The 24,780-nt window shown below is 41.1% G+C and overlaps 1 protein-coding gene across 6 annotated transcripts in view; it reads right to left on the reverse strand.

Moving 5' to 3' along the window:
* Cobll1 (cordon-bleu WH2 repeat protein like 1) overlaps nucleotides 1-24,780 on the reverse strand; it is a 141,617-nt gene that overhangs the window by 37,674 nt on the left and 79,163 nt on the right. For 4 of the 6 annotated variants that reach the window (XM_041631522.1, XM_041631523.1, XM_041631526.1 and 1 more), the window contains exons 2-6: nucleotides 18,291-18,479; nucleotides 8,958-9,159; nucleotides 5,881-6,109; nucleotides 4,898-4,936; nucleotides 73-170 (exon numbers count right to left, since the gene is read on the reverse strand). In XM_041631522.1, coding sequence (XP_041487456.1) covers nucleotides 73-170; nucleotides 4,898-4,936; nucleotides 5,881-6,109; nucleotides 8,958-9,159; nucleotides 18,291-18,479 — 757 coding nt within the window. The remainder of the gene's footprint in view (nucleotides 1-72; nucleotides 171-4,897; nucleotides 4,937-5,880; nucleotides 6,110-8,957; nucleotides 9,160-18,290; nucleotides 18,480-24,780) is intronic. The other 2 variants (XM_041631525.1, XM_041631521.1) reach the window with 1 other exon arrangement.

Raw genomic sequence — 24,780 nt, forward strand, 5'->3', positions numbered from 1 at the left:
TTTATAATCTAAATAAAAACCACCTTAAAAATACTTGGTAAGAGTCTTAACATGCTGCATGAGAATGCTTACCTGCTCCCGCTTTTTTTTACTACGCTGGAAAAAGCTGAAAATCCCTCGGTTTTCCTTCTCCTTCACAATGTCTGGGGTCTGTAATATTTGGCAGGACTCTGAAAAAAGATGAAAAACCATTTCCTCTTTGTTCCATGGGTGTAACGTTCATTTCCAAGGTTTCTTTTCTCGTCTCCCCTTTGATGGCGTTTCTGGTGATAAATGTTACCAGTAACAGCCACTCGCTAGGCAGCATATACCTCATCCAATTCTCAAAGCGACAAAAGAATGCAGTCACCGCAGTAGACCAGAGGGAAGGGAAGCTGAAGGAATTGAAGACACACAGCCAGGGCCACAAGGCACAGCTAGAAAGTAAACTCAGCTCCACAGGCTGCATCAAGACCAGCATTCCAGAAGCAAAGTAAGAAGGCTACCGCACAGTGACCCATGATGCTTGTCCCACCCAGCCTGTCCTTCTGCTGATTTCAGCTACAATTTTGTCAGAGCTAAATAGCCATGAAGTGTTATTTCACTCTCAAAAACATGAGCCGTTATAATTACAGCTGCCATGCTATAGGCAAGTATGCTTCAAGCGAACCAAACAAGCCGCACATGGAAAATTCTCCAAGAAAATTAAACCTGTATTGAACACATACAGATTTTTTTTTTCTCCTTGCCATCCATCCTGATTGAAAACCCACTATAATGACCATTTACAAGGTACTGGGTGTCACAGCAATCCTGAGATGACTTAACACATAAGAGGGGGTGGGTGGGCATAGGAGGGGGTGGGTGGGCATAGGAGAGGGTGAGGTGGGTAGAGGCTATTTGCAAACACTAAGCAATTCTTAATCAAGGACTTGAGTTTCCACAGATTTTGGTACTGCAAGGGTCCAGAAGCAATCTCCCCCAGGCACTGAGGAAGAATGGGCCAAATCATGTCTCATACATGCTATTTTCTTAACCTAAGAGTTCTAGTAGGGCCAGAATTACCAGGCCGTAAAGGTTAACGGTGCTAAAATTGAACATTAGTTAGAATGGCAAGCATCAAATTTCAAGGCTGTATCCAGAATCTTTCTTTAAAATCCTGCCCTCTCACCCACCCCCCAAAAAAGCCTATTTCCTAATGTCAACGGAAAGGATTTATAACCAAAGGCCAAGCCAGCACCAAGGCCACTGTGTCCCAGTATGCTTCCAGTACAGTATCCAACTGAAAAGAACCATTGCTGCTTTGAATTAGCTGATTTGCTGTTTGTATAAAGCAAGGAGATACAAAGAACTCGTCACGTTAGGGTGAAAGTTACCACAGTCCAGTGAGAATCATACCAAAGGACTTAGGAGCCATCTTATAATGGTTTGGACTGGCAAAATGTAGGACAATTTAATATCTATATAGTGAAACATATCACATGGGCATGAGGAACTGAATTCGGATTCCCTGAAACCTCATAAGGCTGAAGGAGAGAACACCCATCTATAATCCGAGCACTCCTACTGTGTGATGGGAATCAGACAGGAGAATCCCGGGAAGCCCGTGGGCTCGGCATGCACAGCAGTAAGGACCCTGTCCCAAATGAGGTGGAATACATACAACGAACAATCTGCTCCATGCATGTCATAGCGCACACACTTTTGTGCTGGTATACCACTGGCCCTCCACATCCATACACACAAGATTAAACAAAGAAATGCTGGTAGCTAAAAGGAGGATTGCATAAGACTAGTACCCTTTCTCAGTTCCTTAAGGCGCACACAGCAAAGGCTGATGATTAGCGATGTTATTAATGTGTCTCTAAGTGGAAGTGCAAACCACTATTTAACAAAAGTGTTTTGTTTTCCTGGAGAAACGGATCTCTCTGTGCAGCTCAGGGTGGCCTTGCAGCCCTTGGCTTACACAATTCTCCTCCTCCACCTCCTGCAGAGCTAGAACTACAGGCAAGCATCATTTGGTGCTTATGAAGTATCCTGGCCACAAATGATCTCACCCAAGCCTGTCAAGTCTCTGATTTATAGTCAGTTGACGGGAACAAATACCCAGAGGGTGCATGGGGCCAATCCTGGAAGACAGAGACTATGAGATGAGCCATGGAGCCAAAGGACTTGCTGTCTTTAGCAAAAGAATTATAAATTCAGAGGTGGGGGGGGGCTGTGGAAAATATCTCTTCCACAAAGACATGAGGTTTATGCAAATTATAGTGCAATTTTAATGATATTTAAAACAAAGCACTTCTCATAAAAACTTGAGAGAAAGCTTACAAGGACTTAGAAGGAAATGTACAATCTTAAATGATTTTATTTAAATAAGTATTTAAACAATAAACAAATGGTGAAAATGTCCTGACTACTGAAGAGAAGCAGAGAGAGTGAGCTGGTTGCATTTTTTTTTTTTTTTTTGGAGTGTGTGTCAATTTGACCCAAGCTATGGTTGTCTGGAAAAGCGGGGGAGATTTCAATTTAGAAAAGGCCTCCCTCACCAGATTGCCTGTAGGCAAGTCTGTGGAGCACTTTCTTAATTAATAAGTGATGTGGGAAGGCCCAACCTCCTGTGGGTGGTATCATCCCAGGGCTGGTGATATTGGGTTGTATGAGAAAGTCATAGCCTCTGCTTCAATTCCTGTCGCCAGGTTCCTGCCCTGCTTGAGTTCCTGCCTCAGCTGCCCTTAATGACAGACTGTGAGCAGGACCTTTTCCTTTTCAAGTTGCTTTTGGTCACAGCGTTTTTATATCCCAGCAGTGAGAAGGAAAATATGGCAGGCAGCTAATATCGCAATACGCATTAGTGCAGTTGGTCACAGTAACACACTAAAGGAAAACTGCATTCCAGAAATTGAAACACCAATAACTCCAACACGAACAAAGTAGGGCACACTGCGCAAGGGCCTTCCTAAGGCTGACAAGGAACCGTGAAGGCATGGGCAGGGCCACAAGGCTAAAGGGTCTTCTTATGCTTTACTTCTGAGAACACCTCTGTGAAGGAGGAAACAAGAGCTTCCTTCTGAGCTATTTTTCCCCCACTGGTATAGGTTACCAGCGGTGTGACAAATAAAAACAAAAGCAAAACAAAGCCCAGCATTCTATTTACATTTAAGGAAGCAAGTGCCCAAATTTGAATAACTTGGGAACTCACGGATCCATTCAGCAAGTATGGTCAGAATATGTCAAATCATGCTTCCTTTGGGACAGCTGGCACCCCCACATACACAGCAGGTCAGCCCTCCTCAATTAAAGCTATGTGCAGATCACTGAGTTAAACATTAAGACACATGAAGCCTTGCCATTATTAAGGAAATTGGCTCAAGCACTGCAACTTCCTGATTCTAGAGAGAGACCAAGAGTCCCTCCACGCACAGTCTGAAGGCTTTTGCTGACACCCCACCAAGTCAGGGGGGTAAGAACATCTACTGGGTTTGGATTGACCGGCTGAACTCTGACACTGTAAAATGAGCTCTCCTGCCTCCACAAGTCCAGTGGTGGGTGGGTTCTGTTCACAGCAGTTAAGCCTCTGAAAAACCCCATTCACTGAAGGCCAGGCTAGAAGGGACATTAGAAATCAATTCCTTAAACACTTTGAAGATCATGGAACGCGGTCAGGAGCAAGCCAAGTATAAGCACCACTTGTAGAAGGAAGCAAAGACAATTTGTCCCTATTTCCCGACTATCCCAGAAGTAAAATGCAGACATATAAAGATACCCTCCCTCGAAAGTTGCCACCCTGGGTTAACAGCCAAGGGAGCGTCAGAATTAAAGAGCCTAGTTTCTAAGTCTCTGCCAGGGTATATTTTAAGATAGGAATTTTTACCTCCTTTGATTAGACTAGCCTGTAATAGCCACCAAGAATAAATCAACACATACTTGCTCCTGTAGGCTTACTGAGAAAAGCCTGGTAACCCTGGTAACATGTAACATGCAGTTTAACAAGGTTTTGCTTTTAGGCAGGGTAGTAACAATCAGACAGATCAGAGATCTGAGCCGATTCTTTTTTAATGGAGAAAAAAAGGTTCCTAAATTCTATTATCAAATAATTTTAATCAAATTGTTCCTATGAAAGTAATATATATATTATAAATCCTATAACATAAAGAAATTAAAAAAAAACTTGCTCACAGACCTAGCTCTCAAAGCAAATTAGTATTAAACTTTTTATGTATTTCCTTTCGGAAGTTTAACATAAAACACGCTTTACACTACAGTATTAAATGCCTTTATAAGCCTTTAAAGTAAATTTTAACATAAAATTTTCATGCTATTATAAAATCCTCACAAAAAATTACATGGCAGCACAAGGAAAAAAAAATGCTGTGATTCAAGAGCAATGCCCACCTCTCCCAACAGCAGCACTCTGTGAGAAGCGGCTCAGACCCTTCCGTGGAACCACCCGAGCATTTGTCCATGCTCGTGTCCAAGCAGGCTCCTACCCAAACCATTTTCCCCTACGTGAGAGGAACTAATTCATTTTCCCACCCTTTTAGCACAATACATTTCCCATATTATTTTTAGTGTATGGGATTTTTAAAAACTGTATGTAGTTAAGGCTGGCCTCGAACTTGGAACCCTTGAACACCCCCTAAGCAATAAATTACAGATCTATATACTATTACAGCCAGTTCTAGAATGACATCATTGATCAGCACTCTGTTGATTCAAATTTTTTAATTAGAACCAGAAATCAAAAGAGGGAACCTGTAAGTTCTTTTTTTAGGAAATTAAACCCCCAAAATTTTCTCAGTTAAAATCTCTTATGGGATATATGTGTTAGTAATGTTAAGGAAATAAGATTAGAATCCCAGTTTTAATCGGTCCAATTCTGTGTTATAATTTACAACTTCTACTGATTCATGTATCTTACCTTGGAGAGATGACTTACGGAAGGCAGTGACAGAGGGGGCTACAGCAAGAGGGAGTAAAAGAGGGGAAATGACTGTGATGATAATGTCCGTTTACTATTAAACATCACTGACTCAAAACAGCAGTCTGAGGATTCCACTGTACCACACCCTCAGAGTAATGTCTGAAATTCTCTGTGCAGCGTGCATTAACTGTGTCCTCCACTACACCCTCATTTCCCCAAATGAAAGAGATTCACACTGAATATCTAAAGCTGCTTTGGGTCTACCAGGCATGGGGGGGCAGGAGGTGGATATCAACCTCATTTGACATCTCCACATGTTGATGCATCCCCCTCTTTGTACGAACGAAAACTCTGCTGTCTAGAAAATTTGGGGAAGTATTTATGATTCATTTTCTATGCAAGTTTACTCTGGGTGCTGACCTAAGAAAAGAATTCAATAAACGTCTCATATAAAACTGTATTAAGTCTTCATAAACAAACTACCCCTTCATTAGAACAGCCATGGGCTGGCACAGGAGTATCTACTTGATTTAAATCCCAAAGGCACAAGAAAGTAAGTTAAACCCCAAAGCAGGACATGGTGGCACGAGACTGTCATCCTAAACTACTGAATGAGTTGGAACAGGAGAATTTCTTGAGCTCAGAAGATTAAGCCCAAGCTAAGCATCCTGATGAAACCTGACCACAAGAAGAAAAAAAAAAAAAGCTACCAAAATATAAAATGTGATGGTAGCCAAGAGGATCAGTTTTTCTTCCCATTTTAGTAACTGCTATGAAATTAAATTGCACAGTTGGTTTGATTTATTTATTTCTATATTTCTATTCAACTTCTTCTTATCCTCTTTCCATCCATAAGATTGATCCATTAAATCACTGGCATTATGAAGCTGGGAGCACCTATCTATACACACTACACAAAGCACACAACACACAAACACACACAAATCGTTTAAGTGGGGAAAGGGGAAAAGTCTGCTTACCTCTGCTGATATCCATGGCATATAACTCTCTTAGTCCCAAGTCATTAAGAGACTTCGTCAAGTCCAGGGGCTCCTGAGCCTGGTAGTCCTTCAGCAACACTGTATGCAAGGGATCAAACTCACATTTACTGCATATAATGGGAGCAAGATCTTGCAGCGGTGCATGGGGACTAACTCTCACTATGGTCTTCTGGGTTTTCTTAAAGTTGATCACTACTCGGACAGTTTTCTGAAAGGTAAATTAAAGTCACAGTTACAACACGATTTATTTACTAAAACAACACTTCCACAAACACATCTAGAGCACTATCTAGAATAGTTGACCATAGTTCTGTAACATTGGGATTAAATAGCTATACTGTGGGTCGTTTTCTGCAACAAACTCTCTGCAGCGCTACCCAGAGTGACGCATTACTCAAGGCTTCCATTTCTTCAGAAAAACAGGTTCTTTCTGTCCTTTTCATCTCCTAGTGGGAAATTTTCCTTCTCATTAATGCTATGTCCTAACTTTAAAACAAATTCTAAGAAAAGAAAAATTTCAGTTTTTTAATTTTTTTAATGATCCTGGGGATTGAATTTAAGGTTTTCATTAATTTCATGCTAGACAGGTGTTCAACTACTATGCTATGTACCTGGCCCTCTTTCCAATTTTCATATTAATACAGAGCGTCAGTAAGTCATTCTAGCTGGACTTGAACTATCAATCGATAGCCAAGGTATGTCTTGAATTTGTGATCCTGCTGACATAGCCTAAGTATCTGGAATCACAGCCATGCACCAGGCCTAGCTCAATTTGTTTCTTTAATAGTTAAATTAAATTCAAAATTCTTTTTATTTTATTTGGTTTTTTATGAGACAAGGTTTCTCTGTGTTGCTTTGAAGCCTGTCCTGGAACTAGCTCTTGTAGACCAGGCTGGCCTTGAATTTACAGAGATCCGCCTGCCTCTGCCTCCCGAGTGCTGAGATTAAAGGCATGCACCCCCACCGCCCAGACAATTCAAAATTCTTTTAAGTTTGTATCTATTTAACTGTTTTATTTTTATTAGTTTTCTGAGACAGGGTTTCTTTGTGCAGCCCTGGCTATCCCAGAACTCACTCTATAGACCCAGGCTGGCCTCAAACTCACAGAGATCTGCCTGCCTCTGCCTCCCAAGTGCTGGGATTAAACGCATGCATCATCACCACCCAACTAAAATACTTGATAGTAAAATATTAAGCACATTTATATCCAACAAGGACAAAGGCTCATATGATAATAAAATATTAAGCACATTTATATCCAACAAGGACAAAGGCTCATATGTGGTGTTACTAATATTTTACATTGTGTCTTAAAGTATTTATTTTCACATTATCAAATGTGCACAATAATAATAATATCTATGTTTATATGTTGTTTTGTATTTAAAGAATGTTTGCCTTGTAATAGGGTGTCAATAGCTCATGAAAAAAACAGTATTTAAAGACATACTATTCTAATAGAACCAATCACATCAACCACACTAAGAGCCTAGCATCATTCCAGGCACACGGTCAGTTGTAAGTAAGAGAATACTACAATTGTCATTGACGTTTCGTGTTTATATTACAATTGCCCCAATTAGCTCTAACATAACAGTAAAGAATATCAAAATCATCCTTACTTAGACATACTACCAATTCCAAAATTATTGGCACTCATTTAAGTGTCTCCCTATTCTGATGTAACTGGATTAAACCCATTAAATATGGAACTCTGTTATAAGTAGCTACACTAAGCAAAATCCAGTTTTCAGATCCTCAATAATGTTCATTCATAAAACTAAAATCCTGTATGTAACCGAGGGCCCCCTGAGACTGATAATCTATTTGCTACATAAATAAAATTGCCCCAACATGGATCAATAGCATTGCATACAGCAGGGACATTTAGACCTAGACTAAAGACAGACTTATTAATATTTAACGTTCAATCAAATATTAAAGCCAAAGTTTTATAATGAAATCTTTGTCAACGTTTTTAGTAAATTCTTATAAGCATGAAGACATTATAAGAATGTATGTATTCAAGTCAGTACGCAAAATTTTATATATTTTATGCAGTAAACAATGTTGATGTTTACAACGCAGAAGTATTTTTCAAAGTCATAACTGTATACACCTCTGTTTATAGCAGTAACTTTTTGAGAATAATTTTAAAAGAAAAGTAAAGTAAGCTCTATAAACATGAGATCACTGGTGGAATGTTTATCTAGCAAATATGAAGTCCTGGGTTTGGTATTGGTCAAATACACAAATAAATAACGGTAAGAATATCAAGAGAATAAATTAGCATTATCGTGCTTCAAACTTTCTGGATAAAATTCACACGTTAAAAACTACTAAGAATCTGAATAGATGGCTCAGTGGTTAATAATGTGTACTGTACAATCGTGATCCATGGAACAAGCCAGGCGTGGTTTCACACATGCCTACAGCCCCAGTATTGTGGGGTCAGAGACAGGAGAACCACTGGCACTTGCTGCCTGAGTAACTAGAAAGCAATAGCTCCAGGTTCAGGGAAAGACCCTGCCTCAAAGGAGAAGGCAGAAAGCAATAAAGTTAGGATACTCGTTCTCCTTTCCTGGCCTCTGTATGTCCACCTGAACATTTATTACACACACACAAAAACAATTATTTAAAAAAAGAGCTACTTTATAAGATAATAAATGGTGATTTGAGTGTATGTTGTATTTATGACTTACAAAATTTATATTAGTCAAATATATTAAATATCTATCGGTTTTTTAAAATATCATGTAAATATAAAATATTTCAAAGCATAACTTAAACATGAATTACTGTCAGATGCTGATGTAGCCAATCCTGTCATTTTTAGAGCATTTGATACCTAAATTGTTCCACCAATTCTAGTTGACCCAAGAATGGATAACCAGCAGATAACAAAGTAGTTTGGGGAAACATGATAACCATATTCTAAAAAGCCAGATCAGAAATCTAATTTTATTTCATTTATGATGAACCATAAATATTGACTTAAAAAAATCAACTGACTGTCTCAGCCATATGAACATCAAAATCTGTGATAGAATTCTTACCTCTGGGATTATCGGTGTAGGCTTCTTCTTGTCCAGAGATTTTGGCTTTAAAATGACCTTCTCTACCTCCAGCATTCCTATTGGTGTGTTTGGCTTATATTTGATGAGATTCTCTTCAGCAGAAAGTAAGTCAATTGTGTGGCTTGACGGATTTAAGTGATATTGTGCACAGAGGAACACGAGCAAGTCCATCATTGGCTTACTGTAAGACAGGAGGAAGGATGATCCTTAGAGTCCAACAGACTGTGCAACTTAACTGTTTGGAGAATCCTACTCTGGTCATGTTTGTCTTCAAGACATAAAGCAAGGCCACAAGTCAGAGTTGTGAGAGCAATGTAAACATCTCATGATCAAGAAGACAAAATCCAGGCAGATTAAAGGCGATGGTTAGAATGTTTCAGATTTTAGAGGATAGGACTGGTTCAGAGATTTTCTACATATTTTTATTTGGCAGATTTTTACATTATAAATTGTAGGAGTCTTTCCTTACCCAGGAACAGTCGCTTGCTTTATAACACAGTCCTCCATGTTAGAACTTGCAGTCCTCAGCTCATGAGCAGACTACAACCAAAGCACTAGTAGAATAAAATACCTCCTTTGGGGTTTTAAACTGTGCGTGTATGTGTAACATATATTTAGTGAACAAATATATAAGGACCCCCAAACTTCTAACAAGCCCTGTGTGTTCTCACATTACTCACAGAATACTCAGTATTCCCTAGGTTCTGCTGTTACTGCACAGGTATTATGCCATGCCTGTTGCGGGAGGTCCTCCCACTCCTCCAGCCTATCACCGCTGAGGTACCAGCCCACTGGGGAGTGGTTTCTCTCCCTTTAAAAAAGCGGCCACTTCCCTCTCCTCTCTCTCTTCACTTCCTGCTCCGCCGGCGACTAGACTCCTTTCCTGGTTGCGTAGAGGGCTGTTGCCTGGGACAGTGATCTGTAAGTTTTTTCCCCTTTAAATAAATACCACCCTAATAATCATAACCCCGAATTGGTGTGGCATTGTTTGTGACTTACGCCTTCACATGCCTGTTCCAAAAACTCTACTACACTCTTTCACAGACCGGACCACATGTCAGCCACTATACTTTGCGACCCCCACCCCCCAACAATCTGCTGGAAGCCTAGGCAGACACAACTCCCTATGTACCCATAACCGGGCCTCAGCCTTGTGATTCTCCTGCCTCAGTCTCCCTAGTGCTAGGAGTACAGCTGTGTGCCATTATGCCTCCTTTCTGTTTTCCGCTTTTTAAATTGAGATTTTTAGGGTGTATCGTGCCTGTCACTGTTATGACTCGTTAATATAATGCCTCAGGCTGCTTTTTTGTTACAGAGGCAGACTGAGGTTGGTGTGGCCTGAACATTCTATGGCCTACAAAGCTTAATAGTTTTTATCTGGCCCTTGATATAAAAAGTTGATGGGTCCTTCTGTAAAGCAATAGAAGTGTTTGAGTTTTTAACAATTAATGGTCGACAGGAGAATACAGGGCTGATCTCTAGGCAGAAAAAACTTCCACAAGATTCTTGCACACCCAGCATGGCATTTGGGGTACTTCTCAGCTTGGGAGTCCCCTTTCCATGGGTACCACCTGCTGATACACAATTAAGTTGTTTTTTGTGGGTTTTTTTTTGTTTTGTTTTGTTTTTCGAGACAGGGTTTCTCTGCAGCTTTGGAGCCTGTCCTGGAATTAGCTCTTGTAGACCAGGTTGGCCTCAAACTCACAGAGATCCGCCTGCCTCTGCCTCCCAAGGGCTGGGATTAAAGGCGTGTGCCACCACCTCCCGGCCTCAATTAAGTTTTTGTTCACATTAACAGAACACTGTGGTCCTGGCCTTTCTTAATTGTCAGCCCTTTAGGAAAAGGAAATTCTGAAATCTTAAAATCTTTTGTATGACATTTTCCTCAAATGCCTGGTAATCCTGAACCTTTCACACTTAAGACAAAATCATCACAACAATGCACAAAGTTCCTGTTTTGTTGTTGTTTCTTGGTTTGTTAATTTGTTTGTTTTTTGGTTATTCGAGATAGGGTTTCCTTGTGGAGCTCTGGCTGTCCTGAAACTCACTTTGTAGACCAGGCTGGCCTCAAACCCACAAAGATCCACCTGTCTCTGCTTCCCGAGTGTTGGAATTAAAGGTATGAGTCACCAAGCTCAGCTGCATCCTGTTTCTTATTTCTTTTTTTTTTCTTTTGTTTTTAAATTTATTTATTTATTAAGGATTTCTGCCTCCTCCCTGCCACCGCCTCCCATTTCCCTCCCCCTCCCCCAATCAAGTCCCCCTCCTTCATCAGCTCGAAGAGCAATCAGGGTTCCCTGACCTGTGGGAAGTCCAAGGACCGCCCACCTCCATCCAGGTCTAGTAAGGTGAGGTCCAAACTGCCTAGGCTCCCCCAAAGCCAGTACGTGCAGTAGGATCAAAAACCCATTGCCATTGTTCTTGAGTTCTCAGTAGTCCTCACTGTCCGCTATGTTCAGCGAGTCCGGTTTAATCCCATGCTTTTTCAGACCCAGGCCAGCTGGCCATGGTGAGTTCCATGGGCAGAGGGGGCTTTCGTGGACTTTGCTTTAGGGAAATCTGTGACCAATCACCCCCTTCATTTTTGGGGAAATATAAATGCCAATAAAAATGATTGCCTAATTTCAATTCTAATTGAATAACTGAAATAATTCTAATTTCAAATCAACTTGAAACTAGCTACTGGATTTCGGGAAGCCTTAGAAAAAAATATGTACTGAGAACTTGAGCAAATTTGCGTGGCAGCTTTGTTCTCTACAAAGCTGTGCCATCAGCAATAACAGGGGCTGGTATCTTTTCCAAGTATACCAAGGTCGAATGGCTAAAACATGTAAGAGAAGCCTCAGCCTTGGACACGAACACACCTCAGAGTCTTCCTCCACCAGAAGGGTAAGAATCACAGTCCAGCTGCGCCAAAAAGGAGCCACAGCACTATCAGACAGCACTCAAACCTGAAGCAGGGCCCACGTCCGAGGGTCACAGCTAGACTTGGCTAGTCACATACCGCTCCCACAGAACATAAAGTCGTCCTGCAACATACATGAGAAGAGCCCAGCCAAGTGCCAAAGTACTTTGGTCAAAGACAACAATTTCGGTTTAGGAATGACTGTCCTGATGTGATGTGACAGACGGCAGCTAGCAATCAGATTTGGCCACAGATTTCCTCGAGAAAAGTACCATTTTCCTGTAGCCCAAGGCAGGAGCATCTGTGACCCAAAGCAAATTAGTGCAGTGGTTAAGGAGCATGTGCACTGGACGGACGCAGACTCACGGACATGCACACTGGCCTCCTCTCATCGCCACATCGCTGTGAATTCTGATTAATCACACTACCTAGATGCAATGTTACTATTATTATTGTTTTTATATTATCATCAATTCTTACATTACATGATTTCCTGGAAGGCATATTTTAAAATATTTAAAACAGCTAATGTTAAGGGGGGAAAAAAGGTCTTTAGAAACTCTCTTTGATATGAAGGAATCTCTATGAGATCTCCAACTTTTTTTACAAACAAATGATAACCTTTTGTATTTAACTCCTGTCTATTATTTCATTTGAGCTCGCATCCACGATTAAAGCTATTCCACCACTATGACTGAACCAAAGGAGGTTAGGAAATCATATTATACACAATATACACGACAGCTATAATAATCATCGGATTAAGATCTTCTGACTCTCCAATTCAGAGTTTCTAGCTACATTTTAGCATCCTCATGATTCAAGGTAGTGTCCACGGTGTTGAAACAGATGGTCAAAACAGCCTATCTGCTTTGTGTTAGAACTTTACCGTAGAGATAAAAGGCTTCATCAACTCTTCCCTACATCCTCTGGGACACTTCCGTATCTGGGACACAGAGTAGTAGTAATCTTAACCTGGTTTTGATAATGGATGGTTAGAGCTTCTATTTCTGTGTTTTAAAGATCCAGTTGGACATCAAAAGATACAGGTCACGATGCAGTAAAGGGCTCCAAGAACAGGCAGACTTGCAGAAATGATATAGGTGGATTGCCAAGCTTGCCCACGTTTAAACAAGGTCATTTTCCAACAGGGTGCCTGGGTAATTTTTCATTCAATCTGGGACAGCTGAGAGCAAAGGAGTGCTTGCCCTTAGTAATGACTCGGGAATAAAGGGTACTAACAGAACACTCTAGAAAACAGGAACAGATGACAATGAGTGAAGAGATACATTTTAAGCAACATAAAAATAAGTAAGATTCTTTCTGGTAAGTTTTAAAATCTTCCCCAGTCTCTAACAATGAATCTCATGCGATTTCAACAAATTCTCAAAACTGCTTTGCGTTGAACTGTTTCTCTGCCTTCCGAATGCATGCCAACAACTGCGTGAGATCTATGCAGTGAAGGGCTGACAGAGGATGAAAGGGCGCTTGCTACTGTGTGTCCAAGACAGAGAACACAGCTCACCGTGGTTTTAAGGAGCACTTAATTACACTACGAGAAACCAGGAGACAAAACACAACCAGCAAGACCTGAAGGCAGTTAACGCTTGAACAGGTCATTGTTAAACTGGGAAACGGTTTCATAACCAACACTAAAAACAAAGGGAGAGTAAAAAGTCTTCTTTTAGAGCCATCATTTCATACTGTAGTTTACATGATCATTCACCTTTAATGCTATTTCCATAGCAAATTATAAATAATTACCGTTATTTTAAAAAAGAAAAACCCTGGCCAGGCAATGGGGGCACACACCTTTAATCCCAGCACTTGGGAGCCAGAGGCAGATGGATCTCTGTGAGTTCAAGGCCAGCTGGGACTACAGAGTGAGTTCCAGGACAGTCAGGGCTACACAGAGAAACCATGTCTCAGAGAGAGAGAGAGAGAGAGAGAGAGAGAGAGAGAAAGAAAGAGCCTTTAATTAAAAAAGAAACCTACTGTAACTGCCATGCCCCTTCCAGAGCTCCTACTGGTCTTGACAGCAACAACACACATACACAAATCATTACATCCTAACACAAATAAAAACAATCTAACAAAAAAGAATATATCTACTAAATATAACACACACACGCACACGTATCGTTGTAGTATGGTCTGTCTTTGTTATTAACTTGACTGAGTCTGCAATTACCAGGAGAAACATCAGAGCTTGTCTCTGAGCCCTTTTTTCAATACTAAAAGTTCTGCAAGTACTACATTGCTTCTTTGAGGGAATGTTATGCTTTTCTTCTTCAATGGTGAGGTGAAAAGGTCACTAAAGAGGCCCTGTTTGTTTAAGTTTACATATTAAGTCTACTAGAAGTAAAGACGGTGACGGCAGAAGGAAACTGAAGCTAAGCAGAAAAGCAGAGAAAGCAGGAATTTGTTAGAAACTAACAGAGCAGCGCAAAGAGACTCCTGTAAACACAGCTCAGTTCTCGATATGCTCACAACAAATGGAAACTCAGAGCTGAGGACCAGGGCCTCTCACTGCATGGAAAATAATTAAAAAGGAACAAAAAGGGGGTGGGATTCTCGTGGTGCTGGCTAGTTTTATGTAAGCTAAAGTCATCTGAGAAGAGAGAAGCTCAATTAAGAAAATGCCTCTGAAAGCTCCAGCTGTAGACATGCACATAGGGCATTGTCTTAATTAGCGATTGATGGGGAGGGAGAGGGCCCAGGCCATCGTGAGTGGTACCATCCTTGGGCTGGCAGTCCCGGGTTCTGTAAGAAAGCAGGCTGAGCAAGCCCGTAAGCAGCATCCTTCCATGGCCTCTGCATCTGCTCCTGCCTCTTGAATTCCTGCCCTGCTTCTTTTCCTGCCTGACGTCCTTCAGTGATGAACAGCCGTTTGGAAGTATAAGCCTCTTCAGGTTGTCTTTGGTCATGGTGTCTCATCACAGCACTAGAGACCTTAACTCGGACAATGACCAAACCAGCCTGGAAGAATGCTTGGGATTTTTTGTTGTCATTTTACTTGTCCTTTTGAAATAAGGTCTCTTAGTCACAAAGTTGCTACTTAGCTGAAGATAAATGACCTTCTGATCTTCCTGCCTGTAGCTCCCAGCTGCTGGCTACAGACCTGGTTTTACTTAACATTTTCAATAAGCACAACTATCTGTGAACTTTTGAGTTCTGTTATCCATACCTGCTTTGTTTTAATATAAACTGACTCACAATGGTGTCGCCTGTCATTTTTATGAGTCTACTTACTTCCAATAGGTGGCACTCTACTCCCTGTGAATGCCCTGAGTAGGCTGCTGATCTGCCCTGTACCAGTTGGACTAGCTCTTAGTGGCACTAGACAAAGCATGCATAAGCCACAGGTTTTATGTCAAATATCTCTGGTCATTTAACACAAAAAGCCAAGAGCGCTCAGCTGATGTTTCCGAGATCACAGTAAGCCATGAAGCAAAGTGTAATTCCTAGCTGGGCGTTTCTACTTTGAAGTTTGGGGCGGTCTCTCTTTTTTTCCGTAAGATTTTTCCCTTTTACAGTTACAAAGAGATGATAGCCTAAGTCTCCCCATTAGCTAACACTCTTAATACATAGACTATATTTTACTATTTGGAACACTTTTGTGCTTATTACCACCTTTTAAAATAATGGTTCATCGGTTCCTGGAACTGTTAAAGACAGTTTTAATCACACTCACATCACACCCCTAGTGTACTCGGGAAATACCTAAAAAGTATTGCAAGAAAGTATCACAGACTCAAAAGCACACAGTGGCTTTGCACCATCGACATTTCAAATCATCATTAGTGTTCTATCCGAAAGACTCAAAAAAAATGACCACACACAGTTAGCTCTTGGGTGGTAAGACGAGTAGAAAGAAGCAAGCTGCTACATTAAAACCTGAGAGCAAATAAATTCCAACTTACAAAACTTGAACCCTAAACAAAATTTTTGAAGAATTAGAGACAGTTCCTTTGAGGGCATTTCTACCGTGATCGCTACTTGGAAAGAATGGCTCAGCAGTCAAGACTTTTCCAGAGGACCCAAGGTTGGTTCCCCAGCTCCAGAGGATCTGACACTTTCTTCTCGCCTCCACATGTACAGGCAGGAACACACACAAGCACACATACACCACGCACGCACACGCACACTCATTAAAGGCAAAAGGCATCTTTGTTTTTTAAGGATAAATATGTAGAAAGCATGGCACGAAACACTACATTCTAGCACATGAAGAATCAAGAATGTGGAAGTGAGATGAAGCAGGTGATTCTGGGCTATCAGGATGTTTTGTATAAAGTGTTATGTGAGCCTACATAAGCTGACTGGAAAAAAAGAACAGACGGAAGTCCTGGGGAGGGCTGGGGTGGTGTTCATAACTTCAATGGTACTGAGGGTTTTTGTTTTTTTTTTTTTAAAGTACCTGTCAAAGAACAAAGAGTCATGTGGTAAGGCTTAAGATATATAAAAGAAGGCAGGGAAGGACAAACCTACTTAATTTCAGAGGAGAAATTAACATATCCCAATCTCCACGGTTCCTTGATTTTGTACTGAACTGCCACTGTTGCACAAACGGAGAGGAATCTGTGTGGAGCCATAAAGGGGGAGAGCCCAGCTGAAGGAAATCAGGTCCCTGTACAAAAGAGTTTGGGGGTATGGCTCGGTGATACAGAACTTCCCCAATGCTGGCTTTGAACCTCAGCATCATCTCCCCACAACTAAAAAGGGCAACTATGTGCCAACCAGGGATAGCATTTCATGTAATCCTAGCAATATACCATGTGTTATTTAATCCTAACAATTCAGGCACAAAACATTTTTATAGATAAGCGAATATTGCAAATCAACAACAGCTGGGCTTGAACACACAGAGAAGTTGACTGGTGGAAAATTACTCAGGTTTGAGGAATGGAGAAGCCAAAGAGCTAGAAGGCGAAAGGTGTGAAGAGATCTACGGTCCTGGCAAGAACACACATAGCAAAAATGATTTGCAACCTTCAAGTCACATATATGAAGAAAAATCAGATCCAAAAAAATAAGAAGACAGGCCATTATAAAATCAGTTTAGACTAGAAAGGAAAGGAGGAACAAATTCAAGTCATCCAAGTCGATTCCTGGGGCACCCCAGAAGAAAAGCTCGCCGGTGATGAAACCAGCCTTATCTGTACACCTTAGAGAAAAGCAGGAAAACCGAACTGCTGCAAATACGCTTTACTGCCTCCACCAAGGCAATTCCCATCCCTGTTTAAGTCAAGCTATGACATCAGAGTACGGATGTGACGGTCACTGTCTGCCAACTCCCTCCCCAGAAGAGTGCAGTCAGAGGTAGGAGTACACCACGGATAGTCACAAGTATAAGCAACCTCATAAACAGGGTTCCATGAAGACACAAGAAACCCTAAAACTCTTGCCACTACAAAAACAAATGGAAAAAAAAACCATAACTTACTAAGATTTAAGGAGACGGTAAGACAGTTATGAATTATTTCCTAATGCCGAATTTATTTTATGTTTATCAATTTTTATAATATTATAGCGTTACATAAGACTTTAATTAATCTAAAACTGCAGTTATGCTGAGTGAGGGTTTTACAGGAAGCCACAGCATTAGAATGCAATGACCAACACAATGCTTACTTCTTGTGCCGCACATGCGCAGATTCATGCTATGCTAAGGTCAAGCAGCTTCAATTGCTAACACATTCTACTGGATAACAGCACAAGAGTGGAGGTAAAAAGTGAGTGTGGTCAGGTATATAGTTCGTGTAACTTTCCACTTCAGGGCGAAACGGAAAATTACCAGGGGCCTTGATCCTTTTTCTCAACTTTGTGTTTTGTTGTATTCAAAAACATCAGCCCCCCAAATTGTATCTTCATTCCTTGCTAGTTCAAGTTTGATTTTCTATTTCTACTTGATTCACCCAGGTTTATAGAATTAAAGCAGTAAATTGGGAAAAAAAATCCCTAATGTTGCATACAAATCTATTTGTTGTAGTAAGTTAGAAAATGCTACATTATAAGCAAAGTAACTCCTCCATCCAAGCAGCAGCAGCCTGAAGAAGAAACAGGAAGGGAAAATAGAGGGAAGGACTGTGTGCTGCAGGCTTTGGCTTTCGAGCCTCGACTTGCAAATGGAATATCAGGGCAGGCTTACTTTTAACACATATTAACAGAGAACGAGATGTGTAAAAATCCCAAATCTTAATCACTGAATTAAGAATACATAGCCTTGATATTAAAACGCTGTGAGAGATTTACTATTTTAGCACTTACTTTAAAAAAAACAGTAACAACTGAATAACAGCAGATATATTTTGTCAGAGGAAAAAAACAATGAAGACATAAGTCACAGAGGTTTCAGTGGTGGCAGAAGAAAGTGGGGTCATGGTATTTTAGTGACGGCAGCATACCTGCCAGGAACAGTAGTGGATTTGAGAATGTCTCCAGGCAGGACCACCGAGAGGTCAATGTCTTTATCTACCATATTTTCATTTCGTTCTGCGATGACAGCAGTCGATTCTCCAGGCTCCTCAGAAGAAGAAACACCCATGCCCTTCGTCTCAGCAGGAGGAAGGGGCGCCTTCGCTTTTGGTTTCCTCCTGGAGTAAAAAGAAAACCCGGAAAATAAAATATCTTCAAAGAAGCTTTCTAGTATTATCTAATCTTATAAAACTCCCAAGTCTAAATTTAGATTATTTTCAAATCCGGGAAAAATCAGAATTTGTTAATTAAGAGACATGAAGTATAAATAGCCAATAAGCACATGAAAATGTTCATCAGTAGTCATCAGGTAAACAATCTAAAGTACAATAAGACTCTCCTACTCAGAATAGTGGATATTAATAAAAGTAAGAATAAACGATGCTAAGATGCGCAGGACAAGGAGCCCTTACAAGCAGGAAGTATGACTGTAAACTGGTCAAACCACTTTGGAAATCTGGACAAAGCTTCTGGGGAAAAAAAGACAGCAGACGACGGACTGTGTGACCCAGCGTGCCCCTCCCAGGTGTTTGTTCAAAGGACAGTAAGTCAACACATCATAGAGATCCTTCCCCTAGGAGAGTTACTGCGCAAGAGCCACACTGTGAAATCATGTTAAGTGTCCATCAAGAGGAATGCATAAAGAAAACAGGTATATGTACACATAACAGAATTTCATTCGGCTATAGGACCGGAATTATGTCACTTGTAATAAAACTGATACGCAACAGAAGATTTTAACATTAAGTGAATTCTGACTTGGAGAGACAAATAATGCCTGTTTCCACTCATTTGTGGACCCCAGCTTTTATACGGATACACAGAATCATTTCTCTGCACATGACCTAAAAGTAGAAACAACTATCTATGGGAATGGCGGTGACGACAAGGAGAGGGGAAAGAGGAGAGGAAGGGAGGGGAGGGCCAAGTGCGAATGCCATTCTATGCATGTATGAAACCGTCCTGATGAAAACCAGAGCCATCTACGTATAATGAATATACACTTTTAGAAGAAGACAACAGAATCTATACTGGTCTTCATGCAGTTTAGCAAATTGTCATTCCTAACACATTAAGAGTACCATTTCTGGTCTTTGATGCGGCTACATTAACAATGTCTCAGGATGGACTACTTACAGTACTATATACCTCACAAAGGCTCCCGAGTCTGCCATTCTTTCCACTCTAGTATGCCCTACCTCTCAATCCAGATAAACCTGATCTGTCCATTATAGTCTATCTTAGTTTACCCTCTGCTTCCAAACATGTACACAGAACTTCTTTCTTTGAACAGATGCAGCATATGCAACTGGATCTCTAAATCTCGCAATAATTTTCCTATTTTTTACTGGGTCCCATAAGACACTTTGGACTTTTGGACAATGCTAGAACTGTTAATATTATTGGGATTCTTTTTTTAAAAAAAATATTTATTTATTTATTTATTTATTATTATACAATATTCTGTCTGTGTGTACGTCTGCAGGCCAGAAGAGGGCACCAGACCTCATTACAGATGATTGTGAGCCACCATGTGGTTGCTGGAAATTGAACTCAGGACCTTTGGAAGAGTAGACAATGTTCTTAACCACTGAGCCATCTCTCCAGCCCCTATTTTTGAGATTCTTACAAATGAACTAAATGCCTTTTGTGTTATGAGACGGCCACGAGCCTTTGAAGACCATGAGTGTGGGTTATGGCTTAAACAAGGTTTGATTGTCAGGCTGACACGGGGATAGACTTGTAATTGGTTAATATTCACAGTTAGCATGGGTAGACTTAAAATCACCTATGAGGAATAACTTCTTGGTGTTTTGCTTAAAAATAAGATCAAGTGTAGGACTGCCTGAGAGACAGACCTATGGGTAGGCCTGTGAAAGTGTTTCCAGAAAGATTTATCCGAGGAAGGAAGACCCATCCTTCTATGGATGGTGCCATCCCAAGGGCTGGGAGGAGAAACCAAATGAAATAAAAAAAAAAAAAAAGCAAGGAGAGCTGGAGCCTGCAAGATCACATCCCCCTCCTGACTGACCAAGGATGCCATGGCCTCCCCTCCCTGCCATGATGAACCATACTTCCTTAAGTCGCTTCCATAGGTGTTTTGCCACAACAAGAAGAGTAACACGATTATTTTGTAAATTCCAAATTGGCTGTAATGAACTTTCACAAATAATTATACTAATGAATTGTTTCAGTGTCAAAAGGACAATGGGGCTACTTGGGCACCCTAAAAACAACTCCTACAGAACCAAATGGCAGGTGTGATGAGCTTTAAAACAATAAAATGTGGGGGAAAACCTGTAACTAATCATTTTTTAAATATTTAAATAAAATTAACTTTAAAAGTTTAAATATATTATTTTAAAATAAATAATAAATGATTGCAGGGCCAGAGAACGAGTTCCAAGATTCCGAGCACTGGCTGCTCTTCCAAAAGACCTGGGATCCATTTCCAACATTCACAGGGCAGCTAGCAACCACCTGGAACTCTAGTTCCGGGAGCTGTGACACCGTTCCCGGGTCTCTGCGGGCAGCAGGCATGCTGGCAGTGCACAATCGTATGTGTAGTAAAATGTTTTACACATAAAAACAGCACTTCAAAAACTATTTGCTTTGGGAGGAAGAAAACTATTTTCTTTCAGGAAAAATATAAACTTTAAGTCCATGTTTCCTGAGAAAGTGTAAGAACCACACAAGATACATATACCACCCTCCCCACTCAATGTAGAACTTCCTAGGCTGAGCGCGTCCTGTCAGTTAGTGCTGGCTCCAAAGGGGACCCATTCACAAAATGAGGGTGTGTCTCTCCGGTTCACTTACTCCATCCTCCACAGTCTGATCTATGAAAAGAACACCAGGAGGAGGCCTGGATTTGGCCTGAATCTTAAATAGCTTCAATACTTTAACTTACATGACCTTTCATTTATCAGCAGAAAATTTCAAGTGCTTTTTGGTTTAACCTGCTGACTTCTCCCAGTGTTCATGTTTTGACGACATGACATGAATCGGCAGAAGAACTGAATGTCACCCAAGCCAAGTAAAACAATACCTAACTATAGATTATAGGCTATCTAAATGCAGAAAATTCTAGTCATGGAGAAGGAAGGGAGAAAGATGGGGAGGGAAAGAAGAGAGAGAAAACAGCCAGACACAGGCATTTAATAACTACCATCTACAAATGCGAGTCTTTATTACCATTTATCTTGTGAGGTGTTCATATGCAGGCATGTTTGCATGTGTGGGTGTGAACATACAGATGCAGATGCACACACGGGTCTCTGCACAGAGACCCAAGGTTGAAGGCGGGAATGTTCCTCCATTGCTCCTACCACATCATTACTGAGGCAGGACCCCTCATTTGTGCCGTCTTTATAATCAGCTTTTTCTTGGGATCCCTGCCTCTGTTTCCTGGGGTTGGGATTACAGAAAGGCCACTGTGCCCTCCCCACATTTCATATATGATTCTGGAGATCTGAACCCCAACCTTTAAGAGTCACCAGCAGGTACTTTCATTGCTGATCATCTCCCCAGACCCTAGTTTCCGGTAGTGTACTGAAATTATAGTTTCATATCTGAAGAGATGGTATGACCGTGAAGAGCATCTGTTGCTCTTGCAGAGAACCTGAGCTGGGTTCTCATTCAGATCTGGCATCTTACAACCCATTAACTCCAATCTCAGGGCATCAAACAGCCTCTTCTTAATTGTTTCATGGGCACTTGAACTCATGGACACACACATAATAATTAAAAATAATAAACATAAATCTCAAGATGATAATTATTATCAATACAGTCCCACAACCCACTGGCTGACTAATTTTGATGCTCAGGATCAAATTCATGGCACTCAGCAATTAGAAATGAGTTCCACTACAGGGTTAATTCCCAGCTGTGCCCCAAAGCTTCTAAAGAAGAATACTGAGCGGTTTTCACGATAGCTCTTCTTTACCAGTGGCATAGTGCAGTTCCCTCTGCTCAATCATCAGAGCAGCTCTCCTTGGCAAATCTCAGGGATAAAAGAATGTACAAAAGAAATAAAAATGTATCTGAGACCAAAAAAAAGTGCCCCAGACTAGATGGAAAATTAATCCTTAAAATTAGCACACCATAGTAAGTCACTATGGAATTATTTCTTTTGATTTTGAAAAAATTACATTTATTTACTTAAGAAGAGGTAGGGAGACACAAACACGCCACAGAGGTCAGCTTTTAGGAGTCAGTTCTCGCCTTTCAACTAAGTAAATCCTGCGGCTTGAACTCATACCAGTGTGGCAGCAAGTGCTTCTACCAGCTGAGTTATTCCAGCGGCCCAAATTATTGTACTACGTAATGATTTTCACAAGGGAAGCTCTAATTCCAAATACCTAGCATATCACTTTTCTGTGCTAAAACACCTAACAGAATCAAGGGAAGGAAAGACGGGTTTATTTGGGCCCTAAGCCTGAGGATCCATCAGGGTGCAGGCACCGCAGAGAAAGTGGTACTAGCTGTGGCAGCAGAGGGGCTGGTCACATTGTGTCTTCCCACACTCATGGAGTCAAGGAGAGAGATGAACACCAGTATTCATGTCTGGTAACTTTGTCTGGGTCCCCAGCCTCTGGGATGGTACTGTCCACAATCAGTGTGGGCCCTCCTTCCACAGCTGAACCGTTCTGGAAACACAGACACATTCAGAAGTACTTCAGGTGATTCTAAAGGAAGTCTAACTAATCACCACACCCAACGATACATTTTTAAAATACCAAAACATCAGTTGAACTCATATTTCTCCTGGCATCCTACAACTAACACTGTTCTTTCCATCTTCTCTACAACACTTCAAATCCTGTGTCCAGCAGGATCCTAACTCCAGGACAGTCAAAACTGAGACCCCTAAAAGATGAAGAAGAAACAGACACTCAGCAAAATGACAGAATTAAAATCAAATGTCTCTTCTTCATTTCAGAGAAAAAGTGAGAAAGCCATCTGAGATTCAGCAGCTCCTTGGGGGAGTTTCTCAGCTCAATGAAGTAGCATCTCTGCTTTATTATGCTGCCTAATGTTCTTGCAGATTTAGCTTTGCCATTAAAGACACGGGCATGGAAATACAACTCAAGACAACAGCCTTTGAATCAGTGCAGTCCAAAACCAAAACCCAAATGCAACAATGCTTCCACCTGCCCAGCACAAGCTGCTAGCAAGCATGTGTCTCCCAGTGCAGGTAGTGAATCCCTCATTGCAAAGAACTGGCAGTGTTTCTGAGACCCAAAACCTATGCCTCTTCATAATACACTGAGGACTGATCTCTTCTCAAAGTTAACATTTCTCCATCCAGGTGTAGTGAGAGGAGATCAGATTTAGTTAAAATTTGTTCTATGGTTAAGTCCTGGGGAGAATCATGAACAGCAAAGAGCAAGACGAATTTCCCACTGGAAGGACTGTCAACGTGGCTTTGACAGGCAAGAAGGAAAGGCAACAGAAGGCGAACTGCCACAATGACTCAGCTGACATTTGTCTTGTCAAGGGCACTAATTGCATTCCCAGGTCTAAGCCAAACAATCCAAGCTCCATTTCATGGCTGTTCAAGCTCTCTACTAGGGACCCTTCGGGGGGGGGCTTTTTGTTGAAAGCACAATCCACTGCCTTCCTCCTTCTTCTCTGTCACACCTGTCTCCACTACCATACTCTCGGCTGCTGTACTCGCCATGACAGAGACCCTACTGTCCGTTTTCTGTACTTATCTAGTCTCTGTTCAAATCTGTATTCCCAAATGACTTCAACAATCCCCATGGTTTTAAACGCTATCTACGTGTGCATGGCTCTCAAATTCACATCTGCAACCCATACTTGTCTATTGAGCTCTTCCTTATTGTCCCCAAATCTCATGATGATCTCACTTGGATGTACCATGTGTGTCTCCAATTGTATATAACCCCCAAATTAATTTTCATCCCCATGTCCATTTTTACACAAACCTCTCCCTAAATCTGTGAATGAATCCCATTAACCCTTCAGTTAATGCAAGCAAAACTCCTAAGCCCAATTTGATTCCTTTTCGCCTCTTCTGCTTACTTGCAATCTGTCACCCAATCCCACAGGCTTTTGGTCTAAATCCCATCTTGAACCTATGTTCCTTGCTCCAGATCCTCTGTTGCCGTCTGGATAATTCAGTCATCCTCTCACGTGCTGGTACATCTCCTGCTGTCTCTCCTTTCCCTTAGAATCCATTCTTCCCACAATAGTCGGAATCGTTTCCCAATACGTCAATCAGTCTGCTTCACACCTCTGGGCCTCCACTGGCTTGTCTTGCACTGACAGTGTATCCTAAAGTGCTCTCACTGGCCTTAAAGTCCCCTTGGAATTGATTCATTTGGCTTCAGAACACCAGCAACATCACCTAAAATCTTACAAAGACCAAATTCCTTCTCCAAGTTCTATCAG

The sequence above is a fragment of the Microtus oregoni genome, unplaced genomic scaffold, assembly GCF_018167655.1.
Source record: "Microtus oregoni isolate MIOR12 unplaced genomic scaffold, Mior012 000037F_ref0000500, whole genome shotgun sequence".
Lineage (NCBI taxonomy): Eukaryota > Metazoa > Chordata > Mammalia > Rodentia > Cricetidae > Microtus > Microtus oregoni.